The sequence below is a fragment of the Saimiri boliviensis genome, chromosome 8 (assembly GCF_048565385.1).
Source record: "Saimiri boliviensis isolate mSaiBol1 chromosome 8, mSaiBol1.pri, whole genome shotgun sequence".
In the NCBI taxonomy this organism is placed as follows: domain Eukaryota; kingdom Metazoa; phylum Chordata; class Mammalia; order Primates; family Cebidae; genus Saimiri; species Saimiri boliviensis.
Genome location: NC_133456.1, coordinates 81,506,822 through 81,522,988, shown reverse-complemented (window position 1 = coordinate 81,522,988; position 16,167 = coordinate 81,506,822). Strand labels below are relative to the sequence as shown.

The window sequence follows — 16,167 nt, the reverse complement described above, 5'->3', positions numbered from 1 at the left end:
TTTATAATGTCTATATCTTCATTTGCTATTCATGTATATCTTTAAGGAAATCCCAAAGAAATACAGAAATTCCTGTGTGGGAGTTAGGGAATGGGTTGTAGAAGCAATTAGGTTTGATTCTATACTCAATAAGACAGTGTTTTAGCAAGGGAATTTCCTGACATTTCTGAGCTTCTGACTTATTAAATCAAAATATCCAGGGTTGGAATCTTCATTTTTAAAAGTTTTATAACTAATGATTATTATGCATTCTGAAAGCTTAAGAATGATTATTATAAGGGAACCCACTGAAGGATAAATTCGAACACCAAGATCCCAGATATATGTATTTATTTATTAATGCCATCATCATATTTTTCACTCACTTTATTAAGTGCATATATATATATATACATATATATATACCAGTTTATATGGAGATTTATGCCTTTATTAATTTTTAAAATTAAAATAGGATCTTACTGTGCATATTAATCTGGCACTTTCATTTTTCACTTTATATATAATGGCAATTCATCGAGTAAATAAATAATTATAATTCATGCTTTAAAAATAATACTATAATGTTTTGTGATATATCATAATTTATTCAACCATTCTGTTATTTGTTGAAAGTAATTTCCCTTCAATCTTTTGCTACCACAAATAATGTTGAATTAAACATAACTACAGTACAGGCATGTTCTTACATATTAGTGTTTGCATATTTTTAGCACAGCAACCAAAAGCCAGGTTACTGAATCAACATATATTTTGAATTTTAATGGATGTTGCTATATTATTTTCCACAAATGATTTTTTTCTCAGAAACGTACCAGAGTATTTATTTCCCATAGATTCATTAGTTTCTGGAGTTATACATTAATATTTATAATTTTTAAAATCTAATGTATTTTAAAATTGGGTCTCCTTGATGTACATTTTACTGATTGCTGGTGAGACGAGACACTTTTTGTCTAATAGTGTTTTGCATTTTCATTTTATATTAAGGGCTTCTTGATATTCATCATTTTTGTGAAAAAGTTTTAGTTTTTAGTCTTTTTTCTCTTGACTTTGACTTAGCTATACTTGAAAATTTATGTAGAGTAAAATATGTTTCTCTTTTCCTTTATAATTTATTGTTTTGCTTATTAGGTCTCCCCTTCGAAAGTTAGGTAATACCTATCTTCTAATCCTTGTAAGTTGCTTATTTAAAAATCCTTACTGCAATTTAAACATTCAGGTTCTACATCTTAACAGAATCCCTACATTCCTTTGTTCAGAACAGTGGCTAATATGGAACTTTAGACTTGATGGCAGTATTGTAAAGGATTTCTTTAAAAACCAGAAAAGGAATTAGAGGACAAACACTAATCTCATTAGCAGCCAGTATTTATTAATAAAAGTGTACCTAACCCAAACTGTAAAGCACCTTGTAACCCTACACAAAATAAGCCAGTTTCCTGAAACTGTCTATTTGCAATTAAATCACAAATCCTCAATCATCAACATCTGTTTAGCACTTTACAATAGGCGCCCACATTAATAATGTATGTGTTTGTGTGGAACATGGCAAATTGTGTAATAAAACACACATGATTTTTATAGCCTCCTACCACCTGAGAGGGAGGGACAGGGACATCTGGGAGACAAAGGGGCTTGTTCACACTCACCCAGTAACAGTGGCCGACAGACCTTAGCCCCAGGTTTTCCGATTCCAAGTCAAGTACTACACACTGTCTCACTGAGCACAATCTCAAAGTGACTCATGAATTTCCTTGCAGCAGTAAGACTTGGGGAAGGGCTTTGGCAGGAATGAAAGAAGTAGCATCTATTGCCATCTTCAGATCCTTCTGTTGAGCCACACTGAAGTTCATTATTTCACTGAAAGTCTTAAAAACACAGGCTTTTAAAAACTGTAAGAGAGTTAAGTGTATGCAGGAATAGAATAACATGTTTTTCTGCATCTACTGTGGCCCCAAATCATGCTACACAAAGAAAGCTTACCTTTCCTAAGCCAAGAAACCCTCCTGCTTCAGTCCCTTTCTAACAAGTTTGGTGCAGGCATGAGTGCAAACCATGGTACTTGACGGTATTTACATTGAACTGTATACGCATACTGTATTGCTGAGCTCCACAGGTGGCTGCTAGAAATAGCATTGAGAGTCTCTTGCCCAGGGTTCTTTGCTTTCAGTCATGACTGAGCCAAGCTCAAGAGGCACCTGAGTTAATACCCTCATTACTCATCTCTGGAGGAAGCCTAGCCACAGCAAACACAAGGACACATAGCAACAGATGCTGAACAGTAACAGTATGCAAATTCATGTTAGAAACGGATCCTGGTCCCGCTGAACAGGGACAGAAGAAACTAGAGGGGTCCTAATAAAAATCAGGCAACGAGCTTTGCAGCCATGACAAGCATTGCAGTGTTTGCCTTCTTCCAGCTAGCTGGTTGCCATAGAAACCTGTGTTTGTAGATTTTCTGAGTACATTAACTTAAAGAGGATGCTCACATGATCCCACTCCAGTGTTGTTGGGAGAAGTAGAATAATTTGGTTCTAATAAATACATATTTGATGAGGGCCTACTCTGTGATAGGCCCTGGAAGAATCCACAGCTGCATAATATACAGGGGGCCTTTCTTCTCTCTACTGCCTGACTCACAAGAAAGACCTGACAGGACAGCAGATAGCTATAATAGGATGTGATCAGTTAACTCACACAGGTGGAGAGAACAGAGCAATGAATCCTTCCTGGGGATTGCAGGGACCTAGGGAGTGGAGGTGACATTTGAATAGGTCTTTATGTGAAGGATTAGAAAGAGTTTGCTAGTAGAAAACTGGAGTGGACATTCTAGGGAATAGCTTGAGCAGAGGCATGGAAGGCTGATGGGTTATATAGGATGCTAAGTCTAATAAACCAATCCAGCTCTACAGCATAATGAGTTCTGAGAATTACAGTCAAATATTGTTAACCCGTACTTCACCACTTCTAAATGTGTTGATTATCATCCTCTCATGCTAAGCTGAATTTATCATATTATCTAAATGAGTTTACTAAGCAAAAACAAACAAAAAAAACAAACAAAAAAACCCCACAAAAACCCAAAAAACAAACAAACAAACAAACAAAAAAGCAATCTAGAAGGATTTTTATCTTCTTAATGAAAAAAAAAAAAACTGTTTTTAAGCACTAGAAGAACATATTCATCAACAGAAAAGGCTTTAGGGTCAGATGAACTTAGGTTTACTTAGTAAGTGATGGTGAGAAAGTTACTTTAATATTTTCAACCTGTTTTTTGGTTTTTACATGTATGTTGGAGACAACATTTTCATCGTAGAATTATTTTAAGGATTAAAGAATTCAAATACTGCAGTTCAAGTGCCTACAACAATGCTGGCACATAACTGCTTAACGTTTTAAACTATGTAAAAATAATGATTTGAGTCATTTTATATACCCTATATATTTCTTCTATGATGTGTTGTGGGTTTAAAATAAGTCTCTGACATGCCAAATATATCAATGTCATATCATTTTATAGCTTTAAGATATAACTTGAAAGTGATCCAATTCAATGTTGTCTGTTTACAGAGAAAATGACTAACTTTTAAGGCACAATTTCTTATATACGCACATTACCTGACTGGTTAGTGGATATGTCTGATCTACAACTCAGAAATCCTGGCTGACTCCAGTGTTCTTTGCCCACAGAACCACAGATGACTTTTCCATTATTATGCATCATTAAAATGCATAACCTTGGCCGGGCACGGTGGCTCACACCTGTAATCCCAGCACTTTGGGAGGCTGAGGCGGGCAGATCACCTGAGGTTAGGAGTTCAAGACTAGCCTGACCAACATGGAGAAACCCCGTCTATACTAAAAATACAAAATTAGCTTGGTGTGGTAGTTCATGTTTGCAATCCTAGCTACTTCAGAGGCTGAGGCAGAAGAATCGCTTGAACCCAAGAGGCGGAGGTTGTGGTGAGCCGAGAATGCACCATTGCACTCCAGCCTGGGCAACAAGAGTGAAACTCCATCTCAAAAATAAAAATAAAGAATAAAAAAATGCATGCCCCAACAGTTAAGCCTCAGGAAGTCACCTTAGAGCAATGAATATGCACTAAACAGTATTATCGCTTTCTTCAGTCAATTGGTCCAAATTACCAAAGTTTAGCTTTTCATCCAAAACTGAAGTAAATCATAAATTTTTCCATGTAAATATTAACACTTGGTTCATTATGTTTTCTCAAGGGAAAAGTTACATAATTATGTGTAATGCTTTTCTTAGTCTGGTGACATTTGTAACATTAAATATCACCAACAGAACAGATCAAAACAATTTAACAGCTAAAAGAAAAATAGTTTTAAATTTGAATTAAGTAAGGTGAATTAAATATTCTTGACAATATTCAACCCACTTCTAGTTAGAGGCATCGAAGTCACCGATGTACAAACAGTAAGAGGCAACACCTCCCAGGGTTGGCCCAGCATGGAACTTTCTCTGGCTAATGATGTCCCAACAGTCAGTCTGGGGAACTGCATGGATGAAATCATCTCTCGCCTCTGCCTTTCTGTTTCCTGTGTTATCCTCTAAGATGCTTTTTCCATTTCTCTGGGCTCCTTCCATCTTCTCCACTTTGCACAGAGTTCTAGCTCAATAAACTCTCTCAAGCAAGTCTTTCTAGTTAACGTACTCTCACAACTGTTTTCCCAACAGCTTTCTTATGAATCCCTAACAGTCATGCGCTCTTAGCATAGTATTGGGTGTTATACAGAGGACTCTGTAAGAGTAAACTAACTTAAAACTTAATCCTATATTATAGATTCTATTATCATCTCCCCTTTCAGATGAGCAAAAGGGAGCTAAACAGGCTAAATAACTCATAAGCAGTAGCACAAGATTCACAACTCCCATCTGCAGACTTAACAAATACGAAAATCCAAGTCCCTAAAGAAGAGAATGGCTGTCCCACGTGCAATCAAAACACAACCTAAACATTCACAGAGACACTTACAAGCAGAAAGCCACTTATAGAGAACATCTGGCTTTTGTTGTTTTGCAGAGACACAGAAGCATTGAGAGGGAAGTAACCTTCTCATGGTCTCATTCTTCCTCCTCCTGATGATGCATCTTCAAGAACTGTAGCTTTGGTTTGTTAAAGTGAACTAAATATGGCCTGAGAAGGACTCTATATTCTATATTTGAGTCCTTGTGGACCAACCTTAACCTAACTTAATAGTTAGACAAGACTGAAAACCTAACTTAAAAGTATGCATCTGTAACAATCTTCAACTACTCATATAGCAACCATACTTCAACCACTCCTACACTGCTGAGTGTTCAAACTGTTCAAAAAAGGCAAACTCCAGCCTGTTACCAATCCAGCTGTTTCTGTACCTCACTTCCAATTTCTGTAATCATTTCTCTTTTTGTTCTATAAGGTTTTTCTGACCATCAGGCATCCTTACTGTCTCTCCGAATCTGCTGTGCTTCTGGCGGCTGCCTGATTTATGAATCACTTTTTTTTCTTTCTCAGTTAAACTCCACTAAATTTAATTTGTCAAAAGTTTCTTTTAACAGGTTCCCTGTGCATTATTTTTTTCTTGGGAGTGAAATAGCATTAAACTAATGAGCATATTTACTGCTGCATGTAGGGGGTCAGGTGAGGTAGGGGTTGGAGCAGGGAAGCTGAAGCATCAAAAGAAGTTGAGTCCTTTGCCCAGAGTCTATTTAGCTGTGAGACCTGGCCTGGTAGTTACTGGATTGAGATCATTTGGTTTTCAGAATATGATCTGATATTTAAATGTTGACTTTTACTTGGTAGCAATCACTTAAGCTGCATAACCTCGTGGAAGACCACAACAAAGTCCAGGTTACGATCATTGTAAAAGACAAAGGTAAGTGATGTGTTAGGCCATCTTCAGTATCTTAATATTTTAGGGGGGAATTGGTCTTATTTGTCCTTAATTATTAGTCAAGGGGAAAAGTCTTTTCTGATTGAACCTAGGACCAGGACTAGGATGAGGAAAAGAAGGCCTCTAAGACAGAAAATTTAAAGAGGCAAGATGATGCCAGTGCTGACCCTACAGCTGCGGGTCCCTGACAACAAGTGCCTCCTTAAATTTTGTACGCTAGACATCTTGCTTGCCTTACCCTCACCCAAGCTCTCATTCAATTATTCTTACCCAACTTCTGGGTTCCTTCAAATTCCCTCTGCCTTCATATGTCACTCAATTGAGTAACACTGGGTAAACCTTCTTAAGGCTCCTTTATTTCCCAGTCTAACTGTCCCAAACAGACTCTGCAACACTCAATTCGAACTATCATCTGGAACTTAGGCCTGAATGGGGCTTTTAGATAGCTCTCTGGACACCTGGCATCTGCTCTTTGCTAGCCAGAGGTGGGGTAGCTGTGGCTCTTTGTAAAAAATGAGGAGCTGCACCCTGGGACAGCAGAAGTCATTTGGGCAATTTACATAAGGCCTTAATCCAAGAAGACAAAGTGTACCACAGGAATCAAAAATCTAGACGAGAGCAAACAGCAGGAAGTTGAACTTCTGCAATGCCCAGTGCCCTTGTGTATTTGCTGTGGGCAAAGCACACCAGGTACTAGGATCAAGATGGGATCTCGTTGCATAAAGAAAAACTGATCCTTTTCTGTGTCCCAGGAACCAATTTCCTAATCCTGATTGTTTTGGAATTTTCAATTGAATAAAAAGAGGCTTCAACAGTTGAACAGGTAGGGTAGCTCTTGGGCAACTGGTTGATAGGGATTCTTAGCTACCTTCAATCTTAAGTGAAAACAAGAATAGGTCAGCTAGTCACGGAAACTTTGCTTTGGTGTAGGTTTGGAGGAACTGGAATCCCGTCTCTTGGTTCCTGGAGACGTTCTTATTCTTCCAGGAAAATTTTCATTGCCATGTGATGCTGTTTTGATTGATGGACACTGCGTGGTGAATGAAGGCATGCTCACAGGTATGGAGTTGTTCTGATGCTTCCTCTTCCCTGTCCGACACCTAATCAAATCAACATACCCTTACCTACCTTATACCAGACCCTTGCTAAGATATTCAGAGACAGATGAGGGAGACATAGCCAGGTTTTGCATTTATATGGAGACACAACATACACAAACAGGAAAGGTTTAAGAATATAAGAATTGGCCGGGCGCGGTGGCTCAAGCCTGTAATCCCAGCACTTTGGGAGGCCGAGGCGGGTGGATCACGAGGTCAAGAGATCGAGACCATCCTGGTCAACATGGTGAAACCCCGTCTCTACTAAAAATACAAAAAATTAGCTGGGCATTGTGGCGCGTGCCTGTAATCCCAGCTACTCTGGAGGCTGAGGCAGGAGAATTGCCTGAACCCAGGAGGCGGAGGTTGCGGTGAGCCGAGATCGCGCCATTGCACTCCAGCCTGGGTAACAAGAGCGAAACTCCATCTCAAAAAAAAAAGAATATAAGAATTAAGTCACAATAAATGTGAAACAAATGTCTGACATGACATGTGATTAATTGACCAGTGAGTGGGGTGAATAAAGTGTTTTGGGTTCAGGGGATTACAGTTTGAAATGCAATCTCTTCCTAAATGTGAGAATGGTTTATACACATGTACAAAAGAGACACAACCTTAAAAACCATGACTCCCGCTATTAGAAGGGCGTAGAGGTTTTAGCCAACCCTGCACTCTATAGACAGAAAACTACTGAGGCCAAGGTTTCACTGGAAAGGAGTTTGAGTTGAGCCTTCTGGCAAAGACAATCCAACAGTTCTGTTTAGATTGACTTTCCTGCTGATCTCACTGAGCAGAAACCTAATCTAGTTACAGTTCAGACAATCCTAGTTCTCTTTTGTACTTTGTTAAGTCTGCTTGAATTTGTGTAATTAGTAAGGCACTACTTATAAAATATCCTTTAGGCAAAAAAAATAAAAATACACAGCACATTGTAATGAGAGAAGAAGCTACTATACAGCCACGCAAAAATAGAAACTGTTTGTCTTTCGTGCTTACAGACAGTTTAGTTTTTCTGTTTCCAAGTGGTGTAAAGACAGGGAAATTTTTTTAACATGACCTAAATGTAGTGAGAGTTTATTATCTATCCCTAAATTGTTCAACACGAGCAGCTTTTACATTAAAAATGGGTCTGCTTAATTTAAAATCGAGATAAGGAAATGCAGTGAACATAAATATGTTCAGTATAGTTACAAAATACCCTTTAATGTGTTGAAATCTGTCCTATAATAAGAGTGATGAGGATTTGCATACTGATCATATCTTTTACCCAGAATGTTGCCATAGTATCCAACCTATAAACCTCAAGCCCAAGAAAAGCTGTCCTTCTTACTGAAACACAGCAGCTGTCTCACATCCCTCAGCAGCTGACAATGAAGAATGGCCTCTCTCATTGGCAACAGAGAGTGTCGCAGTGAGCAAACAGGAGGAGGAAGCACAGAAAGCCTCCCTGCCCTTGGGCTGCCCTCTCTCCTTTCACTGTTGGGAGTGTACAGAACTTGCCCTGATTCTCAGGAAAACTCAGAGAGTTCCAGAAAAGTAGAAATGACAAACAATGCTGCCTTTCAATAAATAGGCAAAATGGACCCCCAAATGATCTGAAATGACTAGTGGCTTTTTTCTAGTTTTCCTTCTTGGAAAAATAAAGTCATCACCACCGATATCCTTGTAACATAAATACTGATAGAGGCCAGTTTCAGGGACAGACACATGAAGCAGAAACACATTATTTCTTCTGTGTTAAGTTCTTCAGAAAGATCTAAATCCCAGAATGGTCTAAATACTTGATTGCACAGCCTACATTGATCCTCCCACTCATGTACATATTTGTGGAAAGGATCTTGATTAAACAATCAGGATTAAGGTTAGATTCCTGAAACTGCAAATGTATTCCTAGGGTATTTGTCCACAAATATGACTTGGGTATTTCTTACCTATAGAAGTCTTATTTATGTAAGAATAAAAATATCAAATATTCCTGGCATCTCTATGGCAACTTACATTTTATAAATAACTTTTATATCTCACTTCATCATGGCATAAAACAAATTAGATGAGGAGCAGTTAGGATACCAATTTACAAATGAGGAGAGTGAGGTAAAAAGAACAGAACTGCTCAGTTAGCGAGTAAAAGGATCAGAATCGGAGGTGACATTTGCTCCCAAATATAAAGGACCATAGACACGAGCAAGATAATTCTAAGCTGGATAAAGCTGCTGCCTTCATCTTCCTGCCTCATCACCTTTTTCTCTCTACTCGGTGTTCCCATCAGTAGTACCCACTGTTTGGTAAGATCTTCTCCTCCTGTTCTCCTTAGTCCTATGCTATTGTCATAAATTCAGCTGTGCACGTTTACTTTTATTTTATAACTACACTTAATTTTTATCTTGGCTCCAAATTTTGCCATCCTTGCAAGTGTCCAGTGTGAATATCTAATGTGAGTCAGACAGTTGTCCCCATCAGTTAGGAGGTCTTCTTCACCCCTGTCTGACTGTCCCAAGATGTACAAGACATCAGGGAGAAGGGTCTGACTGAGGGCAGCTCTTCTTCCTGCTGCTCCCACTCCACTCGGTCTGGGAAGCTGTCTGAGGTCTATTTACCTGGACAGGGAGGCAGATCCCGGTGCTGGTTGTGTTGTTTCCACAACCTTATTGCATGTTCCCATGTTCTACTGTGGTGAACGCCTCTTCTTTCCGGGACACATGACATCTAAGTCCCTTTGGATTCTCTTCCATCTCCCAGTATAAGGACTTGAATTTAGCTAGAAATGCAGTAGAGGAAAGGCATGGTGAGCAGAAAAACTTTGTTCTTACGCTCAGGTCGTCTCTACAATCCATGAACAAACTCATGAAGGACTTTTAAAACTCAAAAGCCAGTGATCGACTGCCCCGTGCTTCTATTCTGCCATCTTTCCTGTAACAATGATCACTTTCAAGATCTAGCTTTTCCCAAATGAGAGGAGTCGGGAGACAGAAGGGAATATCATTGGGGGAGATCTAATACTGTTTAGAAATTATCTCTTGGCACTAAAGTTTTTTTTCTTAGTTCTCGTATGTATTAGGCATTGTGCTAACATTTTACATCTACTATTTCATTCAATCTGCAACTGTATTAAAGTGGGCAAATCTGAGGCCCAGAAAGGATAAGTAATTTGCCTAAGGTCACACAGCTTAAATGGTACAGCTAAGATTTAGATTTGTTTGTGAATTCACTCATTCTGCAGATATTTATTAGCCCCTACTATGGAGCAGGAATTCTACTGGTGACATAGCACTGAACAAGGCAGGTAAGATTTCTTCCCTTGTGGAGCTGATATTCTAGTGAGGGAGACAGAAAACATGAAAACATACAAATGACACAAATTTTCAACAGTTATAAGCTCTAGGAAGAAAAAAGAAGATACCTATTGCCTTACTAAATAAATGTAATACCTAATCCAGGCACTTTGTCCCCAGAGACTATACTTGTAGCCAGTGTTTCCTCATTCTCTTAGGGATAATTATGGCAAAGAGAGGTGGCATACACTCCACCACAATCCCCTTCCTTCTTCTTCTCTTCATTAAGTTACTAATTTATTTGAGATGTAAGTGGTGGAAGTGTGCAGTGACCCGAGTTGGATGTGCAGGGATTTCTCTAAGTGATGATCTCACGTTGATATCCTGTCAGACAAGCTTATCATCAGTTGATGGGTCAGATCTTTTTCTCTCTTCCTTTGAGCCTTTCTTCCTGTCTTTTTAATCATCCTCCTTCTCCCCTTTCTTTTACTTATTTGTTTACCCATTTATTCAAGAAAAGTTCAGAAATGCCTACTATGTGCCAGGCACTGTAATTGCATACTGGTGTCACTAAGTTAAATGAGAAGTGGTCCCTGCTCTCAAAACATTTACAGTCTAATGGATATAGAACTATACAGTAAGAGGACTTGGAATTTCAAACACTGTCATCATGAGGAGGCATCTTGATCCTTGCGGTCAAGGGAGAGAACCTCCTTTCGACAGCACAGGGAGCCAACTGTATAGTTGATGATGAGCAAAGATGGTTCTGTCCGCTAAAACTCTCTCCAGCTGCCTTGGACTCCATGTCTTTTGTAGATGAATCATCCTTTCTTGGGCTCCAAAGAAAGCCCAAAATATAAGACTTCTTATTAATATGCAAATAACATAAAAGAGACTTGAAAATCATCTCTCTAAAATCATCTGACTGTTATCTCTGGAACACATTATCTGCAAATGACTTCCATTTTTGATTGATCAATATCTGACTGCTTCCAATTTCATTGGTTCTGTGTGCAGAAAATTTTTTGCTGATGTTAGTTTAAATATATATTGTGGATTAATATTTTGTGATTCAAAAGCAAAGAAAAAAGGGGGGAAATGATTTTGAAGTATCTGCCTCTTACAAAGGCTGTTTTCAAAACAGTATGGTACCATGTTTTGGAGACTGTCAAAACATTCTAAGCCTTCTATGAAGCCATTTAGAATGTAACTGATAAATCTACACAATGGTTGAATGCCATAATCATTTTAAAGAAAATGGTATAGGGACAACAGCTTGGCTAAAAGAATTTCTTGAAAAATATTCAAGATCGCTTGTAACAATTTTATAGCTTCTTGCACTTCAGCATGTAAAAAATACATCACAGCAGAAAATGAGTTTTGAAAACCCAATCATAGAAAAACTTGGGTGTTTCTATTTAATTCATTGGTGCATTTGAAAAAACCATGTATTTTGAACCTATTACATGTCACTAGGAAAAATGAAGAGTATACAAATTTATATATGCCAAAGTTTTTGTTCCCAGTTATCACCTAGAGAGATGAGACCTACATTGGTATAACTGTGATTGATATAATACCACTTCCAAATTAGAAATATGACACATTATCTTGCTAATTGAACATTTAGTAAAAGACTGATGGAATTTTAAATTTATTCTAGTACTCTTTAAATCTGAGAGCCAAAAAGTATTATTAACATCTTTATTTTGTCTCTGAAATTTATCCTTTTTGAACTCTGAGCTAATTTCTTTGTACCTTAAATATTCTGTCTTATAGCCAACAGGGAAAGGAAAAAAAAATGCTACCTGCAAAGAATGGGAGTCAATAAAAGGAAATGCAAGAGGCCTAGCTGAGCTGGAGCTTGTGTAGGAGAATGACAGGCAACGATGCTTGAATTGTGGTAGGCTTTGACAATCTAGCAGTAGAGTTTGGCCTTTGTTCAGTAATGGCAATGGAAAAGCCTAAGGATTTTGAGCAAAAGAATGGGATGATCAGAGTGGGGCTTGAATGGGCTCCATCAGAAAATGATGTGGAGTAACTACTATTTTTTCACCTTCCTCCATGAGCTTATGAGGCAAGATTTCTGTCTCTCTTGTTGTTCATTATATTCCTAGAACCTAGCACAGTTCCTGGAACAGAATAAGCACCTAAAAATAGTTGAATGAATGGGTGAATGAGTGAACAAATGAATAAATGAGTGAATGCAAAGCAAACAGCAATTACTATTCATGTGCTGAAAAGCTCCTTCATTGCCTAAAATAGTGCTGGGTTTAATTAATACTTGGGAGAATGATTAAGTGATAATTCAGCTAAAAAGGCTGCTTTCAAGATTATGTCAACAAACCATCCAGGCCAGGTATAGGATAGATAGGCAGGTCTTACGTAAATATTTGCACTAGAATCAAGTCTACCATTGCTTGCACCACTGACATCTCTATGAACAGTCATCTGACTCATGGGATGGGCATTAACACCAGATTAGTTGCGGTTTGTATAAGTTCTTGAAACTAGCATGCACCAGTTCTAACTAACTACCTGAGCTGATACAGATTCAACAAAATACAATCCTCTTTAGGAGAAAGTATACCTGTTACAAAGACACCATTGCCCCAAATGGAGAATACCACGCCTTGGAAATGTCACAGCTTGGAGGATTATCGGAAACATGTGCTCTTCTGTGGAACAGAAGTTATCCAGGTCAAGCCCTCTGGGCAGGGACCTGTAAGAGCAGTCGTTTTGCAAACAGGTTAGTGGATTCCACTTTTGTAAGTTTAATTCATGCTTGAACATGGGGAGAGTTGGATTAGGAAAATTTTGTTTAGGATTATGGAGTTTGCCACATTCTGGTAATAACAGAACACTTTTTTCTAAACAGACACTTATTGTTCTAAAGTGTCATGATTTTTAACTGAATGGTTTATTGTTAAAACCCTTCTATGAGATAAAGAGTATGCATAGGTGAAGTAAAATTTGTCAAAGGTAAAACTATGCTCTTATCTTTGCTTATGACCATATGCTTCTTCTGTCTCCCTTGATACCTCCTCTGAGTGATTACAAAAAGAAAAAAAATTCAGCCACTATGACTATGAGGATTTTTTTCCTTTCAAAGAGTTGCTTGCTAGGCTGTATGTCAAACTCACTAGTGAAGAACTCTACCTGGGTGTCCTACAGACAAAGTCAATGAATTTGAAAATATTCATCCTCCTGTATTGACTTTCTCTGTAAACATCATCACCATCATGCTGGTCTCTTAATAACATCTCTAACTCCTCTCATTTTCCCATATCAAATGTGGCACCAAATCTGGATGATTCTGCAAACACCTCCTGAGTCCCAGTCTTTTACATGACATAACACAATGAAGGTCTTCTATGACCTGGTCCCAACTCTCTGTTCTAACCCCTGAGCTGTGTTTCTGCCATCTGACTTATTCACAGATGCAAAATATACTTTACACAGTGATGTCTGTATGCTTTAGTTTGGTTTATGATTTGGTTGTTCTAGATGATTTTTTAAATTAAAAATATCAAGTTTTTTTAAAAGTTCAAACTAGTTAGCAGGCACTAGACATTAGAGCCTGTTGTCCGCATGGAAACTCATAGTTACAAAGCATGAAAACCACCTCAATACTCATGAAATGATTAGGTAGCAGGTTAGAGAAAACTCTACTCTTTTCCTCAAAGACAGTAAAGCCATTTTTAGGAGACCAAGTGTCCATCAAGCAGCCTTACTTGATCTGTGACTATCTTCATGCAGGTTACAATACAGCCAAAGGGGACTTAGTGAGATCCATCCTCTACCCTCGTCCTTTGAACTTCAAACTATACAGCGATGCCTTCAAGTTCATGGTGTTCCTGGCCTGCCTTGGTGTCGTGGGTTTTTTCTATGCCCTAGGGGTATATACGTACCATGGAGTAAGTACTGGGGGTAAGGTTTTTCAATAGCATAGCTTCTGCAAAGAGCCTGACCTAACTCAGAAGGTTGGATTAGGTTATGTCTTGATCCTATCATTCTATGAATCATTATTGTCCAAAAGAGCTTTCTTAGACAGCAGAAATATTCTCTTGCCTAGTTTGCCTCCAGTGTTTAGGTAATACCTAAAACACCATGCAACCAGTGGGTTTCCCATGTGTTCTGGTTAGGGTCTGAAATGAAATCAATTTTCTACTTTTACAGAGCTGGTACCTCACGAGATATCTACTTCTCTTTAAGCTACAGAGTGTCAGGTTTCATTTGGATGTCCCTCACCATAGAATGGTGGCTGGGAAGGGAAGGGTTGTCACTAAAGACCTCTGAGGTCCTTTTTGGTCCTGAGAGTCTGATTTTGTTGTGAACCATGCAGTCTCTGTATAAGAAATGCTGTGATCATAATAGTATGAGCTGGTAGGGAGGAAAAGAAAATTGTGAGGCCGGGCGCGGTGGCTCAAGTCTGTAATCCCAGCACTTTGGGAGGCCGAGGCGGGTGGATCACGAGGTCGAGAGATCGAGACCAACCTGGTCAACATGGTGAAACCCCGTCTCTACTAAAAATACAAAAAATTAGCTGGGCATGGTGGTGCGTGCCTGTAATCCCAGCTACTCAGGAGGCTGAGGCAGGAGAATTGCCTGAACCCAGGAGGCGGAGGTTGCGGTGAGCCGAGATCGCGCCATTGCACTCCAGCCTGGGTAACAAGAGCGAAACTCCGTCTCAAAAAAAAAAAAAAAAAAAAAGAAAATTGTGAAGAAAACATCCAAACAGGTGAAAAACTGTGTGAGTGGCCTAATTACAATGTCCCAATTGGTGGCATCAATGCGTGTGTGTGTGTGTGTGTGTGTGTGTGTGTGTGTGTGTTTGTGTGTGTGAGAGAGAGAGAGAGAGAGAGCGAGAGAGAGAGAGAGAGAGAGAGAGAGAGAGAGAGAGAGGTGGGGAGTCAATATTGGCAGGCAAAGACATAGTCAAAAGAATTTCAAGGCAATGTTCATGCTAAAACTTAACTGCTGAGTAGTTATTTCAATCTGAAATAGCACCCAGGGAGCATTTCTAGGTCAAGGGAAGCCCACAATGGGGCCTATGAGAGTTAGGCAGAATGTCAAGGTCACCGGGGCTGGAATTTGAGGGAGTATGCCAATTTAATCTGAGGAGCAGGAGCATTGAGCAGAAAAGCAGAAAAAGGGTTCATGGAAGCCCTGGCAGTATTTGAGAATGAGGTTTCCTGGGAAGAACTTAACATCCAGTACACACTGAGGCAACAAGACTAACAATCCCAGACCCCATCTTCTTGTGGGTCAGATCCGGTGACTCTGATGGCTGTCTCTATCTGCACTAGCTCAGCATTAGACAAGGCTGAGTCCTTAGGGTGATAACTCTTCTGTGTCTGTGGTTGGGGAAAGAAGGGAGTAATGAATTTTGTGATAAATTAAGTTTGGGCAAAAGATGTCCCCAGTGGACATTGCTACTGAACTTGAATCCCATGTTTCCAATACTCAAAAAAGTAGTTATGGCTAAAATGATGGTTAATTTAACAAAAACACAGGCGAGGTTGTAGAGGGTAGAACAATTAATATTTAGAACATGTGAGGAAAACAAAACAATCAACCCTGTGATTTGACCTCATCTCTGACCTTAACTATGTCAGCCTCCTCTATAGACCTGCTGTATTAGTCTATTCTCAGGCTGCTGATAAAGACATACCTGAGACTGGGTAATTCATAAACGAAAGAGGTTTAATCGACTCACAGTTCCACATGGCTGGGGAGGGCTCACAATCATGGTGAAAGTGAATAAAGGCCAAAGTCATGTCTGACATGGCGGCAGGCAAGAGAGCTTGTGTAGAGGAACTCCCCTTTATAAAACCATCGGATCTCATGAGACTTATTCACTATCATGAGAATAGCACAGGAAAGACCTGCCCCAT

At 39.1% G+C, this 16,167-nt stretch overlaps 1 protein-coding gene across 5 annotated transcripts in view; it reads left to right on the top strand.

Moving 5' to 3' along the window:
* The window catches only part of ATP13A5 (ATPase 13A5), a 123,537-nt gene that overhangs the window by 52,711 nt on the left and 54,659 nt on the right, over nt 1-16,167 (top strand). For all 5 annotated transcript variants that reach the window (XM_074404707.1, XM_074404708.1, XM_074404709.1 and 2 more), the window contains 4 exons: nt 5,811-5,883; nt 6,832-6,960; nt 12,849-13,019; nt 14,030-14,187. In XM_074404707.1, the coding sequence (XP_074260808.1) occupies nt 5,811-5,883; nt 6,832-6,960; nt 12,849-13,019; nt 14,030-14,187 (531 nt within the window). The remainder of the gene's footprint in view (nt 1-5,810; nt 5,884-6,831; nt 6,961-12,848; nt 13,020-14,029; nt 14,188-16,167) is intronic.